We start from the raw sequence: 23,362 nt of genomic DNA on the forward strand, positions 1-23,362 counted from the left end.
TACCATTTATTAAAAACTAACAGCCACAAAAACAGCCAAAGAGTGCAGTGTCCCCCCCAGGTGTCCAAGGTGTGTTACTTACTCCTGCTTTTGCATTAATTTCCCATTCTAATCAGCAATTAAAAAGCAGGCCAATTAGCTTACTATTTTTCCTTCCTTTCCAGCTGTGCCTGAGATGAGTTGGCAAAAGCCTCAGGATGAGAGGAATAGAGTATATCAATAGAGATTGTCTGCATCTGAAGTGTTAATTTGTTCCTTTACTTTTTGCTGCCTGCCAACAACCCATAAACCACAAATATGAAGGTTGCCAGAGAAGGACAACAGAGCTTTATGAATAAACACACTTCAACTTCAGAGCTTGTGACTTCCATTTCAATGTGAACACAGATTTATTTCACATTGGTGTGCACATATTTTGCAGTTCTGCCCAGCAACCAGGAGTGTGTAGGAACAAGTGCTCCTCTGCAGAGTTTATTTTGATCAGTATGGATAGCACCCAGCCCACAAATCAGCACAGAAGAGGATTTTTGTCTCTGATCTCAGCGGCATTAGGAATCAGGACACTTCCTCATACACCCAAAAGCTCAGCTAGATAAACAGAAATGTGATCAACAAGTGTCCAAAGCCAAAAGTCCACAGAACACTGCAAAGCTGTTGACAGGCCTTAAACAGGAATTTTGCTCTTGGTCATTCACACCGAGTGCATTACAATTCCTTACAACTCCTTACAATTACAAGCATATTATGGTGCCACATTATATTTTTATATCTAATTAGATTAGAAGTGTCAAAGCATTTACATTTTACCTGAATTAATAATGCATAGAAGTAATTTGAAAACATGAGTGCTTTTGTTTAGCATATATAGGAGAGAAGCCAAAAGAATGTTATTAAAAGTTAGCATGGGAAATTTCAAAGAATGAAATATAGCAAAAAAAACCCCTGACTTAAGATATTTTGTATTTTAACCTCCTCACAGAGGAGAAATTAATTGTTTCAGACATTTTCAATTTTTCAGAATTCATATTTTCAGTTTCTTTTTTTCTTTCTTTGTCTCTCACAGCCCCACCCCAATAAGGAGAAAAGAGGAGACCGGGTATAATTTCCACAGCTTTCTCCATGTAGGAAACAACATAACCATCAAAATATGAAGAGCAAGCTCTCACTCTTTGCTCTTTCCTATGAGCAGCAAGGAGTGACAAGAGGGGGAGAAATTTTGGCATCCCATAAAAAATATTCTGAAAACAGAAAACCAAAACTCTTTGACTTCACAGTTTTTTCAGTTTAACTTGTAAAACCAAAAATGATAATCAGAATATTTCTCATACATTAATATATTTTCCACATATCTACTCATTTTTTTATTAACCAGAAGGAGTTCTGGCTTGGAATCGTGGCTATCAGAGGAAGCCCTCCCATCAATATGCTACCTGGCTTTCAGGCAGCATCCCAGTCCACATGAACTCTCTGTTTCCAGAGAAGCCATGCTGGTGTGAAACAGCAAACTCCCCTGGTCAGTTAGATGAGTATTTGTGGGTGTTCTGTTTTGGACCTCTGTGCTCCCATCAGTCGTGGTACCCCTCCCTGTGCTGGGCTGGCTGTGTAGTCCAAGATAAGCACTGGCTGCTGCTTTGTTCACCCCAGGATGCACAACACCTGCCTAGACACCTCTTGTCCACAAACCCCCAACCCCTTATGAGTCTCTTTCCTTGGGAGCTGGGAATAAAATCGAGGCAGTAAAGGGCAGCTTCACACCCCTTTTACCCTGAGTCTTTGCCCTCGTGCCACGAGTCAGCAGTTGCATCAGCTGCATGCAAAAGCAGGTATTTGCCCAAAATAAAGTGAATATCCCTCACCAACCCCTTCAAGTACCCCAAGCTGCACAAGACCTGCTGCTGAAGTCTGAGTGGAGAGCTAAGGGCCTGCCAGGAGGAGGCAATGCCATGGCTTTGCTCTCAGTGAGATAGGTGACTCTGGTCAGGGCTGGGTTTAACCCCATTCACCCATCACTTCCCCCTTTTCCTCAGGGACGAAGCCACAGCCCAGAATCAGGCAGTAAGGCCAGGCAGGTTATGTGGAGGAGGCCCAGACTGGGCGCAGGTCAAGGGAATTTCCCAAGAAACAAAAAGTAGTAAAAATCTAAGAAATGTTGTACTCAGCACAACCTTTTATTCTTATGCTTCTATTCTTATATATCACAGTATTAGTTATATTACTAAGGGCAGGTTGAGGCTAAAAGTGTATAAAAAAACAAAAAAAAAGTAAAAATCAACCAACCAAAAAAACGCCAAAAACCAGCCAACCCTTGCTGACAGATATAAGGTAAGGTACAAGTCACAAATTTAAAAAGAAAACCCTTCCTCTTTAAACTATAGGTAACAGAGCTCCACCACCTCCTTGCATAAGATTGAGACAGGCATTTCATGGGTCCTTCAGGACCCGGGTCCAGCTACAGGGAATTGCTCCGAATGGAGTAGCACTTCCCTGTTAAAATGGTGCTGAACTGCAACTCATCCTGATTTTTTACTATGTTCAGCTCTCAGAAATAAAGGTTTGAGTCCTCTGTGCCCATGAGCTGCAGGTCGCTGGTTTCATGTTGCACCACGTACTGGTAAAGGCCTAGGAAACACATTCAGTGAAAACATTTCAGGCTTTTTAAGTGTCAGCTGCTCTGTGATTTTATCTATCTATTAAGCTATTGTGTTCAGAGAACCTGCAGCCAGGCATGGACCATTAGAACAGGCGTGTAACAAATACAGGTTTGTCCTGTTTTCCTACTTCTTGCCACCCTCCCCTCAATAAATTAATGACACTACTAAAATTCCGAGGGCAGAAGGTGAACAACAGTCTCCAGCCTGCTGGGAGCTGATAGAAATATTACTGGGTGCTTTCCAGACTCCATGCTCTGTGCTGCCCTGAGCTCCATGAGGAGCTGCCACCTCCCTCTTTGGCTGTTTTTGGCACCAGTCACCAGGCAGGCACTTCTTCCTTCACTGCTCCTGTTGTGTGGCAAGAGGAAAAGCAGAGATTGGCTACTCTCACTCAAATCCTACAGCATCTACCCTTCGTTGCCATGCCCATGCATCTCCCCACTTTCCTAGCTTGTGCCTCAGCAATTCTACTTATTTGTCTAAAATAGGTTCAGTCTCTTCTCTCTCAGGCTGAGGTTGTCTCAATTTCTTCAGATGGCTCCATCTGTACCATGGGTATCACCAAGTCACACTTTGCTGCCCATTAAGGCAGGTAGTTAGCTATTTTCCAGCGTGTTGCCAAGGAAACTGCTGGAGCTGAAGGACTGCAAATAGTTCTAGCCTGAAAAATGGTGAGCACTGCTACTAGAAATACTGCAAAAATTCATAAACAGCTACTCAGATATTTTAATAGCTCTGGCATGAGATTCAGATACCAGTCATAAATGTCCATTTTATTTTATCACAGTACTGATTAATTCTAACATTTCCCATCTCTGTGCATCTTCTGTAAAAGCAGCCCACTGATAAAACACAGCCCTTAAAATAAACTTCAGTTTATTTTTCAACAGCTGTCCAAAATCCACATTGAATAATACTTTGCTATGCTGTATCTAATTGAAGACCAGATGCCGTTGAACTGAAGTCATCAATACCCTGTACAAGTTAAGGCATCTGCTTGCATAAACAGCTTGCTTTTTTGGCTCTTTACCTTTGGGCCAGGACCAAGTCTCATCTGTAAGGTGCATTACAAGTGTAGGTAGTTGTAAAAAGAAATACTGATTGCCATTCTTCTCATGACAGAGAGGATAAATTGTAAATTTTTTATTGCAAAATATTAAAATAAATTACATTTTACAAAGACTTAGCAAATATTTACATACAGTGTGATTCCAGTGACAATCAGCAACAAAGAACAGACAGACAGGCATATTATGGAGTGATAAGAGTCAGAACTGCACAAATGTCAAAAGCCATATTGAAAGACAAGCAAATTTTTAAAAGTTAAATCCATCACAAATGGAATGAATCCTACGAGGCACAAAAATGACATGTCTACAAAGTTCTTTTGTTTAGTCAACAGACATATTGCTTTTTGCTCTCCTCGTCTGTCTCTGCACACTCTCCCAGATCAACTGGAGGAAAAATAAAATCTTCACACATACAGCTGTGTTACCATGGATCTGTTATCAGTCTGGTTTTCATTCTGTGTGCTTTGTGATATCCATTGCCAGCAACAGATTCACGAATCATTAGTTCAGAAAAATTAAACACTCTGATTTTGTATTTCCTCAGTGACTTCGTACCAGCGTATCATCAGATGTGTGAGGCTGCCTGATGTGAGACAGGTATCTGAAAGTGATGCCCTTCTGGTAGAAACAGGCTTCAGTAACACAGTACAAACCCAAGAAGCATCACAACGATGTCATGAAGAATGGGGTCATGTAGTCTTACAGCACTTAAAAGGCCTTTTGTAGGAACAGACTTCCATGGTCACATTTCAGGATTTAATTTTTGAAAAAAGAGTAAAATTGAAAGTACTGGCTCATCTTGGCAAAATTAATAAGTGAATCCATCCTTCACATGATGTGACTGGAAATAAAATCTACTTGTAGGCAACAGCTAGAAAGAAGAGTTTTCACTGCTATTCCATCCCTTCCTTATACATGCTTTTAAGCTTTTTTCCTTCCTTAAATATCCCCCTTTCCTCTCTTTCCAGGAAGAGATCTGTCTCACCTATAAAACCAACTCCACAGCTTTAAGAAAACTGCTAACATTATTAGCTAGCCAAATGAAATCAACAGGTATCGAAAGAAAATGTTTCCAGATTGACCAAATAATTGAAATTACAAGACATAACCAGGTAGCACTGGGGAATTCATGCAGAGACACTTTTGGAACTGAATAGAACAAAATCCAGCCTGGACACCCCTCTAAGTAATTACATGTAAATCCGAAGGCAGAAAGATATTAGTTTAGATCCCCCAGGCAGCTTCTTTTCTCAAGACGTGGAAGACAGGCAGGCAAAAAGCTGTCCTGTTTAGCTCTTCGGCACTTCTGAGATGGCACCATAATTTTAAAAACCCTGGGAATGGTTCAGCTTTTTGGAGAGAGCCATTATGAAAGCTATGCACCAGCTAAACCCCTCCAAAACTCTGAAACATGTAGGGCTTAACGAGACCAATTCTGTTGGCCCCTGTGTAAAGAGGAATTTTTTCCCAGTGTTAAGATTACATTAAGGCACATGGTGGGATATCTTGAGAACAGTTTTGTGAGGTGTGATCATGTTTCCCCGAAAAACTGGGAATATTGTACTTTGTTTTAATAAATTTAAACTATTACTTTAAATCCCATGATACTTATTATGCAGACTTATAGTCTATGCTGACTACACTGGGAAAGGCCAGAGAGCCACATCTAGCTTGATAATATGAAACAGATCCCATCTATTCTCAGCTCTGGCATACAAGTGCACTTTGCTACACAGAACAGAGTCTGGGTTCCAGTGTGCAACATCCCCTCCCAATCAAAGCAGCCCAGCCAAGTGTCTGGGTTGTATTATTTCAGTATTCAAGAGAATTTTTTCTTTTTTTCTTGTTTTTTAAATGAAGATTGGACTATGCTTTTCCATTTAAAGCACTTGCTGAAAGTCTTTTCTCTCCTCGTTGTCCTGTAGCTCTCTAACTGTTACTAAAACTTTGATCTTTGCATCAATAATGGAAGACAAGTTGGAGGACAACAAAAACTATATGGAGTGCTTTCTCATTTTATTTTAAGTTAGTGTGGACTTTTTTAAACAAAAAATATTTAAAAAAAAAGAGAAGGCTAAACTGACTACACAAGCATCCTGCGCATATGCACATAATCCTACCTAACATTTCTTACAGTTATTGAGTACAGCTGTCAACCACAGCCCTTCAGACACAAAAACTTGAAGGGCTTGGAGTAATTTTAGAAGAGTGGAGATCAAGGTATCTTACTAGAAGTAAATAAGAATCATCTTGATACGGCCTCTCCTTCTTTCCTGTCAGATACAAGTGAAATTCATCCAGCCACCCCTGCTCCAAATAGCATAAATATAATAAAATTTGATTACAAATGAGAATCTCTCTTCAACAATACTACCATAAATTGCAGATTAAATACAAATCAAATGATGTTAACTCCACGGTTTTTTCGCATGACAGGTGGACACAAGTTGGCCACAATTTGGTCATTGTGTTCACATTCTATTTGAAAAAATGTCATATGTGTGGAAAATTCTAGGAAAGAAAACAGAATAGTAAAGACAGTCCCTTGTTTCACAGTAGATAACTTCAAAACTTCCCATCTAAAGGCTATCCAAGCAGAGTGCTAGCTTCCCATATATCTTCCTTCTTGCATGGGACAGGCCAGCAACTGAAGTTGCAGCCAATATTTGTAGTTATCAGAAATAGCCAGTAATTTATGATTAGCATTGCTGGGTTCCAAAAGGACTTCTTACAGAGCTGGTGAGTCTGCCAGAATTACACTGAAAATGAGACTGGGACAACTTTTAATTGTTCAATGAACTTTGGAAACTTTCGGACATACCAGAATGGCTTAAATACTCTAAAACCAAACAGATCAGCAGAACCTGACATGTTAAGGTTTAAAGGTCTTGGCTATCTTCTGTTCCAAGTGTATTGGATAAATCTGAAGCCAATACCTCTTGCCAGCATATAATCAAGAGCCTCATGTGAAAGAGTTGTCAGGGTTAATGCACAGACATAGAAAAAGAAAGAAAAAGAAAACCATGGTAAAATTTCTTTGTAGCCAAAACAATTTGGGCATACATGCTATGAACAGACATGCTTCCTTCTAGTGAGTAGCCCATCTCCAAGTCACAAAATAATACTTTCAGAAGCTTAGAGCCGAAGTTCCTTCTAAAAAAAAAGTGCCTTATGGCCCGAAGTCATTTGATTACATCTCAGTTTGCCCAAGGTTTGATATTGCCCAAACTTCTATCGAGTGAGATAGAATAACCATTGTATACGCACATAGGTCAAACTCTAAAAACAAAACAAAACAATATATGAAGTGTAATCAACTGTTTCAAAAATCATCTCCCATTCAAGTCATGTCTGAAGTACCAAGGCAGGGAGGAACATCAAACAACAATACTGACTAACACACTGCCCAGATCAGCAGCAGTGCTACAGGTCCCCTCTGACAGGCATTAGGGCATTTGGAGAATATCTGTGCTTCCCAAGGTGATTTTTTCCTAAGAAGAACAGTGTCAATAAAACTTCACCTGTACACAGATACTGTATGAGGTTCATTCAAGTATTTCCTTTAGGAAATGGACAGTGGAAGGACACTTTCAACACTAAAAAAGTTCATTGCATCCTGCTTGTGCCCATACATGCTTTGATCAGTAAGTCTTCCAGTCACTTTACTCTTTGACAGTTCTGGGGCTGATGTGTACCTCAGCAGCCCAACTGGCGAGCTTCATGCCAGATCTTTCCTTGTTAGAGGGCTCCTTCTCGATCCATTCCTTTGGAACTCTTAATTTTAGTATTTTATTTATGAAATTAGAATTCACTATAATTTGACAAGCACTGACATATTCTACGGAGATGTTTCAGAGCTTCCTTCTCAGTCTACCAGCACAGCTCAGCTCAGATCTGTGTGCCCTGGCATTCCATCCAAAGTTTCTCTTTAAGTACAGCGCCATATTTTTGGCAGTAACAACTTAACAAAGAGCAACCCCCTTGATTTCATTTGTGATAAATGCTGGATTCAAATCCAGGTTTTCAGAGGTGAAAGGCTAATGGAGTAACCGAACATGTTTGATGCCCAAAACAGTCTTGCAACAGTATAGTTACAATCCCAAACTATTTCCTCAATGAAATGCATGAACTCAGAGCAGATCCAGTGTATTAACTAGTCTTTTCTATTTTGTTCAAGAACCATAAAATCTAAAGGAGTGGGACTCCAAATTCAACTGTTATTTTACAAGTCTTTCAGAAAAGCAAAGCTGACAGGCTCAGAAGCCAACTTAAGGTGGGAAAAGGAAACTGGAGTTTCGTAGTCTGGGACTTGCTTTTGTTTTCAAAGAGACAGGAGAAGCTGCAAACTCACTTTTCTCCTTGCTCTATGTTCAATATGCACTGACCCCTTTCAGAAAAACATTGTCCAGCATGCTTCACGTGGCAGCCTTCACATTGCTTACTGTATTATATTCATTCATCAGCTGTTCATAAGGCACAGAAAGTTCTAGCTCATTATTGGTAAAGGTAGATTCATCAGAGGATGGGAATTTTACTAATTTTTTTGCAGTTTCAGATTCCTCTGCAAGATTATCATCCATAGAGGATTTTGACGTTTCCTCATCATCTGAGATATCTTCCTCTTCATCATCATCTTCATTTACAAATGTTATATTGGCATTCTCAAATATTAAGGGCCGATAGTCTCTGGAATCCCACACTTCACCTTCTTCTTCACTAATCCTGTCCAGCTGGTTCACAAACATGGTTCCTTCTAGAGGGCTGTCTGCAATATTTTTGTCATGGAGGGGTCTCAGTACGTGACCATTCTGAATGTCCAGGGAAGCCTCATCATACTCAAATGACTCTGTTTTTGTGTAAGTCACCTGAACATCTATACTGGCGTTCATTTGTTTGGCATTTTCCACTATAATCATTTTGTCATTGCTTGTCTTCAGGGCCTTCTTCCCAATTTGCTTTATAAGGTCATTGTAGGTCTCTTCCTTCTTTGAAAGAAAGCTGAAAATGTTGACATCCTTTGAGGTACCCATTTGAAGGGGTTTTTTAGGCCGAGGGTGGTTCTCAAATGACTCTTTTCTTTTTTTCCTCCGTTTCTTGATTGCTTTGTGGACTTCCACAAACATACTGACCTTCCAGTTAACAAAGAGTGAGAGCCAAGCTAGTCCCAGATAGATCCATAACTCCACAAAGTATCTGTAAAGCGCATGATAGTTTGCATCTGGATTTACACCTACAGGAAATTAAAAACAAAAACATTACTGTAAGAAGAGTCACAGCTGATAAACCTTGAAGTTGTTACCCTGAGAACTGCTCTCTTCCTCACTAAAAGAGCCTTGTTATTTGAACATCACTCAGAGAGGTAGCAAGTAGGGAAATGAAAGAAAAAGTTGATCCCACATCTGCCACTTGTCGGCTACATGTATTCTGACCACTGGACTAACCAAATAAAAATGAAGTATATTTATCCTCTCCTTGTAAGATATAAAAGTGAAAATTTTCCTGCTTAAAAATTACCAGTCTTCTTCCTGCCACTGAAGCATGCACATATAGGTACCTTCCTTGAGAAAAAGATTCAGAGTTCAAGGTATGAGGACCAAAGTGCTGAATGAAGCAGTGGCTTTTAGAGAAAGAAGAGGTTTATGAGGAGAGAGGAATATGCTCAGCATTCCCCATTGACTAGTTCTAGGCAGGTGTAGGCTCAATGCCTACACATCCTGCTTAGATCCCATTTAAAGGTGCACAACTAACATGGTGGGCAGGGTAGCTCCTTGCCTGAAATACAGACCTGGGGTACCAGACAGACTTATGGACTCTAGAACTTGGCTGCAAAAATAACTCAATAAAGGCCTTAGGTGTCTACACCAACACTGAAGAGCCAGATCTAATCCACTGGATCAGTAGCCAGCCTTAACAGAATATTCTATGCTGCAAAATGTGCTCTAAAAACTTAGAAAACATATTTTCAAATTAAGAGTTTGGAAGTAGAATTGCGACACTGTGCATGTAATAAAATAATACATAAAATACAATTACTGACCAGCAACAAAATCTCCAAATCCTATGGTGGTGATAGTGATGAATGAGAAATAGAGGCCTTCAATGTAATTCCATCCTTCAGTCACCATGAAGACAAAGGGAGGAATAACCAGATGGACCAAGACACCCCAAACAATGAATATAGCCGTGCATGTAATTTGGGCTTTCCTCTGCAAAGAAAATGCAAAAGTCAGGGAACGATTTCAATTTTTTTTTCCTACCCATGGCACCAAGAATCATCTGACAGTACCAGATATTTCAGTTTTGTGCTAACAATTTAGCTACCATAATTAAAAGTCCCTATAAGTGACTGAAGTAAACACACTTTTTTTTTTCCTTTATGCAGAACTCCCTATTCTTGCAACTGCTTGCTCAAAAAGGATTATTTGCTCATAGTTTTGTTTCATGCTCTTGGAAGAGTTTAAGGAGTCCCAAATATTTTATAAATTGGAACGGGATATGGACATAGCACTCTAGTCTAAAAAGCCATCAGTACCTCTAATTTTCCTCTCATTTGAAGACAGAAGATCAGAAGCATTTTAAGTTGTTTCTCTCCCATTTCTGTTTCTTTCTCTTTGTCCCTCATGCCAACCTCTGTACAAACCTCCACATACACACATATTTCACTATTATTTTCTGTATTTTCAGGTGCAAACCCTATACTTTCAGGTGCATTATTTTCTGCACTCTTCTCAGGTGCAAACCCAAGAAATTTCTTGCTCTGATTCTGAAAGCAGGACCTAAAGCAGTCCCAGTGCCCTCCAGGCACTCCAACCCTGCACTGCCTCCCATTTCTGTGCAGAGTTAGAACTGAGGATTCACTTAGAGTGGGGAAGGGAGGAGAAAGAAACCCAAACAAACCATCACCAAAAAGCCAACAAAATGCCACAAACAAAAAAGCAAAAGCCAGTAACAGAACAAAATATTGTTTTGCAGTAGGTTCACTGCACAGCAGGAAATATTTGTGCTAGCATGCAGGCAGGTGGGAGCCAAGCAGGACAGCATATTATCATTCCTGTGCCTGAGGAGCTTGAATGAAATGTCTGTGAAATGAAGCCTCATGTACATTTGTTCTAAAGGTCTTTAACATAAGAAGTAGTACCAAAGGTTTTTGTGAGATCTCATTTTGCTAAACTTCTTGCAGAACTAACACATCAGATACCATCCCTCTTTTAGTTCTTTCAAAGCACACCATTTGAGAAAATTTGTGCAAGTGTTCATTTACTACGAGATAAGCAGGCAAGTTATGAAATGCTAGCTTAATTCATGCATCAAAACTACACAGTTCAAGGGTAAACAAGTAAGGGCTTACCAGGCTGACTCCTCTTTTCGTCAGAAACTGGCCCAGCCTCTTGGCACGTCCTCCAAAGAATTTCCCCAGAGCACTGATCCACGTCAAGCAGAGAGGGACTCCAAAAAGCCCATAAAAAATGCAGAAGAGACGCCCAGCATGTGTCTTTGGGGAAACATTTCCGTAACCTGGAAGAGATAAGCATATCCTCCGTCTGTTCTGGCTGAAGAGAATCCAAGGCAATTCTAGCTGTGCACAAAACAACACTGTGTGGGCTCCTACTGTGTTGGGCACTCCTTACTTCACCATCTAAAAGGGAATTACTTTACTTCAGCTGCCCATCTTCTGAAACTGGATGCATTCCAAATCTAACAAACACATATTCCATTACTGTACTTTGTGTTCCCTAGATTTTGTGACTCTTTTTCTGGACAAGATGGGTAAATAGAAAATAAAGCTCATCTCAAAACTTCTGATGTGATGTCCCAGTCTTAAGCAGCATTGTTAAAACTTGACTGATTTAATTTTACAGAGTGAAACTCAAAATTCATCCTGAAGCTAGGTCCCGGTGAAAGATACACTATACACATTTAACTTGTGATGCGGTACCTTTGCAGGGTAAGAGCTTGTGAGTTAAGTGCAAGGCAAGTAAGTACAAGATATTTCAAATTAATTTGGTTCTTTGCTGGTCATAGAACCCAAGAGAGCATTGCAGATTCAGGCTCTAAAATCAGCAGCCTATATTCTGAACTTCTGATAGAGTCTTCTTATTTAGGAGTGTTATTGACTTCAACATTTTTCATAAGTTATAATATAAGCTGGGTATTGTGAATTTTAAATAATAAAGAAAACCACAGTACCGCATACGGTTTCACAGTAAGACTTCTACATTTGGTCTTCTCTAGTTATTTTGCATTCCCTTTTTTTTAAATTGTGCAACAAGTGTGTAACAGCACCATGTAGCAAAGATTTTTCTGCAAAAGCAGAAGGAAAATGATGTTGAGTTCTGAAAACTTGTATATCACAGGAGAAAGACGTCTTCCAGTGCAGAGGATCTTTATAAGGACAAATCAGTAGTGATATTTAAAAAGCAACAGTTGCTCTGCTTCACCTTTTTTTAAGAGGTGGATAAAAAATATAGTTAGTTCTGCAAGCCAGGAACACTGATAATTTAGTAGTAGCTCAAGAGAACGCATGTGTGTAACAAGACAGCAATCCAAAAACCTCATATGCACTTGCTTTAGGTATTCATTTAATGGAATGCTTTTGTTATGCTTTTGTTTTGGAATTTTATGATTTGGAAATTTAAGTGCATAAATCAATGGAACTGGAATGACACCAGCCAACCCCAACAGCACCTTTAGTCCATTACTTATTGGAAAGGCACACTTCCCTCTTCTGTACACACATGGAGAGGGTGCCAAAGCCCTTGGTTTTTTCCTCCATGAATCTGCAGGTGAGCACACACTTTAGGCAGCTCCAGCCAGGGGACTCTATTCGGTGGCTACCTTGACACAGAAATGGGAGACTACAAAAACAGTAGAGCCTACAGAGAACTACAGATAGAAAGGTTGACATAGTAAATATTTACCGATTGTCGTGATCACAGTAGCAGCAAAGATCACAGCATTAGGCCAATTCCAGTTGTTAAAAGTATTGTTCCCAGTGATGGCAACCCCCTGTCCAGCAGCATCTGACACAATCTGTAAGGAAAAAGTAACAAGCAATCTTGTAAAATCCTGGCAGCCTAAAAAAAAAATGTGTCTGTCCCTCTCAGGTTTTCCCCCTTAGCTCATACTTTCAAAATAATCTCTTGAATTTTTTGTGAAGGCTGCCCTAGCCTAGTATATTCAATAACAATAATTTTATGAAATACTAAAAACTTTCTTCACATAAGAAAAATTAATTCAGGTGCTCTGACATTTCAATAGGGAGTTTCAATCAGATAAACTTTTACTTGACTTACAAGTTTAAAACAAATAGATGTCTTCCAGAGAGCAAATAACACTCCTGCAAACTGAACTAGCATTTAACCTCCAGTGCAGATCTTGAATTTGGTTTAATATTAGGGACGTCATCAGAACTACTATCCATTTCAAAACACTGTTACATGCCTCAGCTTGACTTGGGTATGAATGTCATAGAATCCTTGGCAAAGCTCGTGTGATTCATGTTAATTCACCTGCTGTCTCTAACGAAGTGAAACCATCTAAAAGCAAACACTTAAAACTGTACTTTTCAAAGACAGAGAAATTAACATTTTTTTCAAAGCATTTCATGCAACAGGATTCCAATCATTGTCCTTGAATCAGGCCCTTTTCTTCTCCCACGCTGGAATCTGGTATGCCATGATAAATGCAAAGCAGTAATTCTTATTTTGTGCAGAAATTGCAATTTTCAGACCAAAGCCTTGCATCTCGTTGATTCTGGAGTGCATTTCTACCTCCCCAAAGTAAAAGGAAAAAACCAAACAGATATACCACATTCCCTCTGGGAAATCTCAAGTTATTTAAATGTTTGCCCTGTAGCATCATGATGCAGGTTAAAACCTTACCACGTTACTCTGCTTTTTTCCCTTCAGTGTAAACACCGAACAAAACTCTGAGGCAACATCAACAGACAGGAAAGGTGAAGATATTTCCAAATGTTGATTTATAATGTTACCCACTGTATGCATTTCTCCCTCAGCAAGTGTTGAACATAAAAAACTATCTGCAGCTAAATATTTAAAAAACTGGAAGCAATATACTTTAAAAAAAAATTTTTAGAAATAAACATGACAGGTGATGTTTATATTAAACTGGCAAGAACTTTTAAAGGTAACAACCAACTCTTCCTTCCCCCATCACCCTTTCCTTCCTTTCTACTTGATTAAGATCTGATCTTGGACCCAGCAGAGAACACGAAGTTCAATCACTACATACAAACATACACAAGTTAACACAAGTTTTAATTATTCTTGAGACTTATTACATATTACCACCCTCCTACTGTAATAAAAATGCCCTCAAAGTGAATGTATTGTACATATACAAGATGCACATGATTTAATTAAAAATGCACTTTCAACACACTGTTATGTGTTGTTCCAGGCTGTTCCAGAAGATAAAAGGAGAAGCATTGAAAGTGAATGAAGGTAAAGAACTCAATTTTTTTTCTCCTGGTAAAGTCAAAGTGTGTGTAAAACTGGATGCAGTGTCTTTCCACAGCCTACAGGCTCTGGATAGAAAAGGGACAGAGTTCTCACCAAGGCACTCATTTATCATGAGAAAGTGGTGTACAAATGAGAAGCAGCCCTAACACAGGCAGGTTGAGGGCAGGCAAGTAAAACACACAATGTTTTGAGAGCAGGCAAGTAAAACACACAAACCCTCTTCCAAAAAAAAAAAAAAAAGTATCACAAGAGCTCATCTGAGAAGAAACCAATCAAAGTACAATCACTCATTTCTGCCATGGTCTGTGGAGGAACTTCCTGAAAGTCCCAAAGGACACCCAAATCACCTCAAAAACACAATCTGTTATCTATTATTCTTGAAAAGATGCCCTGACTTCTTCCATTGCCTAAATGTTACACTAAGAGCCAGTTTTCCAGTCATTCTCCATTCCATAATCAGACTTGGATATTTTTTAGTTGTTGTTTCCTCACAAAGCAAGCGATCTCCAAGAGACCCAGTGAACTATCCACTCCCATTATCTCATGCATTAATCCACCTTGGCCTGACCTCACGAGCTCAGCTTCCCAGTACATACAAGTATGTCAAGACCTGCCAGGATTTGAGGTCTGGAGGTCTGAAGAGGTCCCAGATCTGAGGGGAAGGAGCTGCTGGACTGAGTGGCACACAGCTGCCCTTTGCAGCCAGGCAGCTAACATTCTGGGGGAGATGGCCAGCTCCACAAGTTATATGAACCTTTGGTATGGTGAACCAGAGATAATTCTCCAGACACAGCTGACACCCTCTTCCTGTCCCTATTTGCACACAGCTATTGGCTATTAGCACACAATTATATAAGATCTATAGTCCAGACTTCTAAGTTACTTTATGCCTGAAATAAGTCTGAATGTGCTATATGCATCCCAGCTGCAGGAACAAAGTCACAAAACATGCTTATATAGCTTTGGTGCTGTGGGAAATATGTAGCTGCTTTCCAAGCAGCTTAACTTTTGCCCATACTGAAATAATTAAAGGTTCTGGCTTAAAAAAAAAAAAAAAAAGTGAGTGGACACTATACAACTGAACAGCAAACATGCTTGTGTTCTTTTGCTTGGCAAATCTGTTAGGCTCAAATGTCAGCGATGCCTTTGTTTTCATATGTGAGGATATAGAATGCCCCAGGTTGGCTGTGCTTGATTTCCTAAACTACAGAAAACTTCCACCAAAAAGTCTTTGGATTGTAAAAAACAAGGCAAGGAAGAAGAGGAAGAAGAGGGTAGGTGGTGCAAGTGTTAGTATCTTGAAAGACGTATTTTTAAAATACTTTTTCAAGTATGCCCAAATGCAAAAGCTGAAAATAACTAACTTATAATTTATACATCGCCTTAGGTCTCACCTCAAGAAAGTTCATACTGATAAAGGCAGGAGTGTTTTAGGCACCTGCCACTTGAATTCCCCCCATATGAGTAAGAGTAGGGCTGGAAAGTTCTCAAAACATTTAAAAATAGCAAGGAGAAGTCTTGGCCCATATAGGTCACACACCGTTACTGATTTTATTCTAAGTGTTAAGGAGTGCAAGAAAATCTTAAGAGACTCTAGTAAGGAACAGTTGGGTCTGATGACAATAAGCAAGAGGAAGAAAAAAGGACTTCTGAGGTATTTGTGGCCAGACAGACAGACACACCAGACTGAAGACAGAAGACAATAAACTGACTATATGTAAACTAGAGCAACAGATCCTGCCCCACAGGCACCCTATTACATAGAGGAAGAAGAGCCAGATACTGCTCAGAGCCAGGTCTCTTTTGAAGAGGCTAAAGCCTCCCGTGTTATTCAAAGCATTCCCTGGGATATCACATGCAGGTCTAATGGCAGCTTTAAGGTCCTCCCAGTGGTATGAACAATTGTCTTTTGAAATGCTGTTTTTCCACAAGAAAGGAGATGTAATTGAATTATTAAGCCTGAAATTACACCCAATGGCTTTCATTCTACTCCCAAGAGTATTACAATGTAATGGACAATCACAGCTTCTGAAAGCTGAATCCATTAAAGCAAGAACTGATGCATCCTTTGAGGACTCCTAGGCTTTGTCCTCACTTCTGACTCCAAGAGAACATAGGAGTAATTTTGCTTATTTCTCAAGTTGTTTTATCAACATGGATGCAAAGATTTAGTGCACTGAAAAACAATGAATTTAGAATCTACCAAGTACTTTAGAGACTTTCCTACAAGAAATGAAAAAGCTTTAACGGTAATCTTTTTTTCACACTGACATCTAAATACAATTTGAAGAAACCAGAGAAGTGCAGTAGTTATCTAATCATTGGTATGTATAATACTGACAATTAGCCAATCACAATAAAATTATCCAGGGTAATAAATTTTAAATTTAAACTATCAGATGAACAGTATACTGCTGTTCATCTTTAACAAGATTTCAGTTTTTAACCAAATCCAGTAGCAGCAGGGCTAAACAGACAGGTGAAGTGATACAAGCAACTGTACGAACAAAAAGCCTAAAGGAATTCGTAGTGACTTTAAAACTACATAAACATTTAAAATCCATGCCATGCTAATTGCATACCCTTTTACTCGTCCCACATGGCTTTTACAGTGATTTAGGTTTTCTGGCTCCAGCTATAAAGTCACAGTAGCACTCAGCTGTTTATAATAATCTTATTTTTAGATGCAATAAAAACATATTTAATTATTAATGGATATCTTTCCAATAATAAAAAAAAACTGAGTCACATGTTAAGACTCCCAGATCAGATATATATTATAAAGTTCTGCTGACCTGGATAATATTGCCCCAGGATTGAGTACATGTATATAAAGAGAAAAGAAACCCTCTCAGCCAGTAACCCTTTTGAAGGAAAAAGGCCTGTGGGTGGTCACAGCTAAATTGACAGGACAGCATCCTCAGACTCATTATGCAGACAGGCAGCACAGTGGCCATGGGTGGAAGTTTCCTGTCCTGTTGGCATACTTTACTTTGATGTCTGCTTACACATTAAAAGTAGCAGAAGCTATTTCACAGACACAGGCACAGTCTGAATTTTGTAAGCACTTTATAGCTAGATCAAGTTGTAAATTCACAGTCAAACTAGAATATATTAATCCTGGCTTACAGCTGTCATAGCTCAACTACTGTGTAAGTTTCTGTATTTAGTTGTTAAACAACAAATATATATCTAATGTAATACTAAACAGCATAATTTATTATTTTGAGTTATAATCACTGGAGAAAGAGAAAACAACAAACAAAGTAGATATTGAAGGTGATTGGCTTTCACTCTGCACCCCCAATGTGCCCCAACTGAATGGAAGATACTGTCCATCAGAGAAAATATTTTCCTCTCTGGAATACCTTGGCAGCTTGGGTTTTGGGTAAGGAAGGGGAAAGTGAAGCCAACTATGCAACTAATGTTTTTACCAATGAATAAAAAACTCTTTCTCCCCAATTACTTTTCATGTCTAGTGTACACAAGTAACGTTTTATTAAAAATTCCTGTTTGAGTTCTTCAAAGACTTCATATTAACCTATATATTTTTTCACCTCTCTTCCCAACCTCGAAGACAGATGCAGTACTGCTAAGAAAATCCTGCTGTGCCACGCTGCTTACTTTGGTAGCCAGAGACACAACGTGGCAGAGCTACAGAAAGCTGAGAGAATTCCCATACGGTGAAATGATTTCACTGAGGCAGCAGACAGATCAGCTATTCCCATGTCATCTTTAGAGCGGCTGCTATACACGTGTCAGCGCACAGAAATGGAAGCTCATCACTTCTTGGAAAGGAAAAAAAAATCTTTAAGGATTAGAATACAAAAACCTCACTCAGCCTAGAATACAAAACAGCAGCACCCTCTCTGGACATGTTTCTGCCACTTGGCACCCGGCACATTTCATATGTGATCTGCTGGAGGCAGGAGTTCTCAGGAAAGCATGGTAGTAACCATCCTCCCCTTCTGAGCAGCTCAAAGCCACCAGAAAAGCACACAATTGTGGTTCCTGCCATCCTTTCTCACTGCCATCTCTAGTGTAATGACAGACCTACCCTAACTGCTCGCGTTCCCATCGGAATCACAGTGGCAACATGACCAGGGCCAGCACACGGAGCCAAGTGGACAAGCCCTTGAGGCTGCCTTTGCCACTTGACAGTCCCTGCAGGATTACACAAACCAGCAGGACTTAGGATAGCTGACCTCTCATTTCCCTCTCAGCATTATCTGTGTTTGCAGTATGAATTTCATGTTTGTCAGGGCAAGAACCATGCCAGATGTAAAAGAAGTCTTTTAGCTGAGTCCTGGATTTCCTACTTCTCTTCTGTGGGGAATGGTTTGCGACCTTTTTTGAGAAAGAAAAATAAGACAAATGAACCACATTGTCTCAGTCTGACAGGCAACACCCTTGTGTCTTGCTAACCTGTGAAAGTTTTACTGTCCTTTACTGACCTATGCAGAGAGTTGAGCTGGAAGCAAGAGGTGCAGGATATGAGTCAGCAGCACCTGCAGTATAGGAGGATGGTGGGAATTAATAAGTTCCACATTAAGTGAAGAGGACACTGGTTGACTACACAAGTTTGGTTCCGGATCAGCTAAGCATAAAGGAGTGAATACCCAGCTGGCCTATGTTAAACTAGGTTCTGCAAGACTCTTGATAATCCTAGAACTTGTATAGATAGTCTGTTTTAACAAACAAAATCCAAGGCAGAAATGTCTTGTTTCTAACAGGACAATGGGGTTGTCGACAGTAGCTGCCTACCACAAGGTCAAAGTTGAAACTGAAACAAAAAATAGGAAGTAATCATTGAGGGAATAATGTTAACTTTCACTTCTAGAAGAACAGAAACTCTACAAGCCTCATGCTTGATGTTGACAGATGTAAATAACACACATAACCAAAAGAATACATGAAGTTTATGCAAAAAACTAGAGAGATCACTAGACTATATAGCATTCCTTCTCCTTTATGTATGAATTGAAATAGAAGAAAAAAATAAAAACAAACCCTGGAAAGCAAGTGTTATTCCTCAGGTTTACATTCCAATGTAGATCAACTACAAACAGCAGGGGAGAAGTTTTCCCCTTGCTGTCATAACCAATCACTTTATAAATGCAGTGCAAGTGCTATAGCAAGTGCATACATATTTTGCATTTTTCAATCAACAGTTTAGTCTTAAAATATAGTTCTCTTATCAAAAGACAAAGTTTTGAAAATTCCCAGTGGGGGAAAAAAATCCTGGCAAAACATGGATTAACATACTTCAAGGGAGGAGTTTTTTTCCAACAATAGCAAGATTTAATCCAGAATGAGATGATATTTTCACACTTTTATCAATACAGCAAATAGAATATTATCTTCTCACTTTTTCACAGTCTTGGGAAAAAGAAGAACTGAAAGGAGTTTTGCTGTTTTTTTAAAACTGTTTCAACATGTCAGTGGTTTTTGTTTATTTGTGTGCTTTTAATAAGACAATTATAAAAGATATTTAAATTTGCTACAAGTGACTTTAAATGATGCACCAGTATCTTACAGCATACAAACCAGAAGGGTATATATAGAGTTTGAATGCATTGTATATAACATACTTTACCCAAAAGGTTATATAACAAGATTGAACTTGCTCTGCAGAAAGAGTTTGGCTAATCTTGTTGATTCTTCATTTACCCAGCCAACTTCTCAGTGTTTCATTCTGTTCATGCAACAGTGCTTCTCAATGCATAAATTAATTACAGAACCAAGACTCACTATTGCTTTCCCTTCATTATGCTTTACTTTGGTCTGTCAGGAACTTGTGCCTTCACCTAAGCAGATTTTTTCTTACCTAACTGAGCTTCCAGCACATGCCACTTCATACAAAGCTGTCCCTACATCTGAGCCTGATAGTTAAAGAATGCATGTAAATACATGCCTGGTTTTCACTCTGCATAGTTTTGTGATACAACAGACAGCAAATTAGGCATCATTTTTGGCTGTTAGTTTAGAACACAGAATACCCAGAAGATTTCTTTACATGTCTTGTTCTTGATTTCTTATTTAAGTCATTTTGCCACAATTCATTTTTGATTTGTTTTTAAGTGGGAAACCTCCTGTTCTGAGACTTAGATGTGGCTGGCACTTTCTTTTTAAGCAGTCTTGCTAGTTTTATTGCAATATTTTATTATTTCCATTTAGGTGGAGAAAGCACAGAGTGGAATACCTTGTCCTTTACTGGACTTCGAAAGCAGATTCCAATGAAAGTAATTAAGTACATGCTATGAAGAAAACTGTGGATTAGAGCTCAACATCTCTTTTAATTTACTGATAAACCAGTACAGAACAGGCTGTCCAGTAAGAACACCAAAGACAAGAAACTACCAAACAAGATACTATCAAACACAGAGAAACATGGAAATGGTCTTTACCAGAGAGAAAATACGCTTGACTAAACAACTGCATCACTGCGCTGTAAGGAAGCCCTGTGTGTGTCCTTCAAAGGGTGCAACTGAGTTTGGAGAGGATTAGAAAACATTGACATCTTAATCCTACACACCTACCTTTACACTTGAGAATATTCACTATTTAGTGTAATTCTGAGGAAGCTTCTATAAGGTTTATTTACATGCTCAGAACCAAGGAAGAACACTGACATTCCCCAAAGCAAACTGGAACTGCTCAACATGAGCTCCAAAATCTCTCTGCAAAAGAGTTTGCTGGATATGCCAGTGAACTCTTATCTGCATCTAAAGTTCTATCACATTAGCTGTTCTTAAAATTCACACTACCCAATCCCAGAATCACCTGTAAACGCAAAGAGTATTTAAACAACAGCATCCTTGCCACAGGTTAGTGAATCCATTGTGTTGTTGTGGCCACACTTTGGTAGCTTGGGGGGCTGCAGGGGTGGCTTCTGTGATAATCTGCTTGAAGCTTCCTCCATGTCCAGCAGAGCCAATGCCAGCCAGTTCCAAGATGGATGTGCCACTGGCCAAGGCTGGACCTATCAGAAATGATGGCAACATCTCTATAATAATGCAGTTAAAAAGGAAAAAAATGTTATTGCTCTAATGAAACTGCAGCCAGAGCAGAGAGAAGTGAGAATGTGGGAGGAACAGCTCTGCAGACACCAAGGTCAATGCAGAAGGAGGGGCAGAGATGCTCCAGGCTCTGGAGCTGAGGTTCCCCTGCAGCCCCTGGTGCAGACCATGGTGGAGCAGCTGTGCCCCTGCAGCCCATGGAGGTCCCTGGGGATGCAGAGATCCACCTGCAGCCTGTGGAGCAGCCCCACAGCAGAGCAGCTGGATGCCCAAAGGAGGCCGTGACCCCAGGGAGGCCTGTGCTGGAGCAGGGTCCTGGCAGGAACGTGCAGACCCATGGAGAGGGCTCACTCTGGAGCAGGTTTCCTGGTAGGACCTGTGGGGCACCCATGCTGGAGCAGGCTGTGCCTGAAGGACTGAGCCCCATGAAGAGTGACCCCCATGCAGCAGTTCAGAGAGAGCTGCTGTGCCTGAAGGACTGAGCCCCATGAAGAGTGACCCCCATGCAGCAGCTCAGAGAGAGCTGCTGTCCATGGGACAGACTCGGGCTGGAGCAGTTCATGGAGAGCTGTCTCCTGTGGGAGGGACGCCAGGGCAGGGCAGGGGAACAGCTCCTCTCCCTGAGCAGTGCCAGCAGTGTGATGAGCTGAGCATAGCACCCCGTTCCCCGTCTCCCTGAGCCACTGAGTGGGAGGAGGTAGAGCCTGTGAAGGAGGGAGGAGTTCAAGGGGAAGGTTTTTTTAAGAATTATTTAACGTTTCATCATCCTGCTCTGATTTTGTTAGTAATAAATTCAGTTAATATCCCCAAGTTGAAACTGTTTTGCCTGTGATGGTAATTGGTGTGTGATCTCTTCCTGTCCTTATCTCAACTCACAAACTTTTCCCTGTATTTTCTCTCTCCTGTCCCGTTGCGGAGGGGAGTGCCTGGCATCCAGCCAGTATCAACCCACCACATTTTGCTATTTCATACAGCCTCCAGGACCTTCCAAAAATGTGTGTGAGTGAAGTTTTTCAGAAGAATTTGTGGTTAGATACAATGCCATTATAAATAAAACATAAGAGATAATATTGTCACACCTCCCTACCTTTATTAAGAGTAGTAGCTTAAGAATCTGTCCTGACTTTGCAGAACAGACCTGCTTTCTAACCATTCTGCCAAATGGAAAATAGTTTTCCCACACCTTCTCCCAGGCACTGATGATAGATAGTATTTTTCCACCCTTTATCTTTAGCACCACTATTTTAACACAGCACCAATTATACACATGTTAAACAATGCAAAAAGTTCTTCAGTGGACTGAGTCTCAAAAGAAACAGAGTGACAAATTTCAATCTGGGTATTTCAGGATTTTTTCCTTCTGGGTTTTTTGTTTTTGCAAGTGCAGAGTGTCTGTGGGAACAATGCTAAAATGATGAATTTGTAACAGAGACCAGGCACTTGGCTTAGTTAACCCATAACTGCTGACAACCCAGTGAAGAGAGGAAGAAATTGATTTAACATGCAAAGGGCAGTCTCATTGAAGACAGCAATACAGGCACAAGCACCTCTCTTTGTATCCTCTTACTCTTCTGCTTCCTAGTTGGTAAAATGAATGAGGGTAGAGAATGCACATTTGTCACAGGCAGAAACACTCCTTATTTCAGTCTTTTAAGTGCTCATCTGTTTTTCTTGTTTTTCAATTAAAATTTAATCAGACTAAGTGATCCTTTAGAAAGGCAATCTGTTAATTAACCCGTATTAGACAGCAGAAATCATGCTCTTCAAGTACAATCTCAATTTATTATCCAGAAATAGCTCTCATTAGTCAGAGACAAGAAGGGGGGGGAAATTTTACATACAAATTTAGAAGATATATGCTCTGCTCTGGTTTTAGCTTGTTATCTGGAGGCCATGCAATAAATCATGAATTTGGAGGAGATGTAAAGAACCATCTCTTTACATGCCTGAACCTGAAAGACACATAAAACTCTAATTGTGGCTTAAATATAATATTTATGAGTCTGGAAACTTCAGGACACAGTCCAGTGGAAACAAATTGTGAGTTTACAGATAAATTAATTCCACATCATTGTTTGGAAACAGAAAAGGTAAATAATCCTGGCAGCTATTCCCTGCTTGAATGGATAATCAAAATTAGA

At 39.9% G+C, this 23,362-nt stretch overlaps 1 protein-coding gene across 2 annotated transcripts in view; it reads right to left on the bottom strand.

Annotated features, from left to right (window-relative positions):
• Nucleotides 1-3,779: 3,779 nt before the first annotated feature.
• KCNK5 (potassium two pore domain channel subfamily K member 5) overlaps nucleotides 3,780-23,362 on the bottom strand; it is a 34,652-nt gene continuing 15,069 nt past the window's right edge. For both annotated transcript variants that reach the window (XM_063152007.1, XM_063152008.1), the window contains exons 2-5: nucleotides 12,640-12,751; nucleotides 11,070-11,236; nucleotides 9,759-9,927; nucleotides 3,780-8,951 (exon numbers count right to left, since the gene is read on the bottom strand). In XM_063152007.1, the coding sequence (XP_063008077.1) occupies nucleotides 8,137-8,951; nucleotides 9,759-9,927; nucleotides 11,070-11,236; nucleotides 12,640-12,751 (1,263 nt within the window). In that variant the 3' untranslated portion in view covers nucleotides 3,780-8,136. The remainder of the gene's footprint in view (nucleotides 8,952-9,758; nucleotides 9,928-11,069; nucleotides 11,237-12,639; nucleotides 12,752-23,362) is intronic.

This window comes from Melospiza melodia, chromosome 3 (genome assembly GCF_035770615.1).
Source record: "Melospiza melodia melodia isolate bMelMel2 chromosome 3, bMelMel2.pri, whole genome shotgun sequence".
Classification (NCBI taxonomy): domain Eukaryota; kingdom Metazoa; phylum Chordata; class Aves; order Passeriformes; family Passerellidae; genus Melospiza; species Melospiza melodia.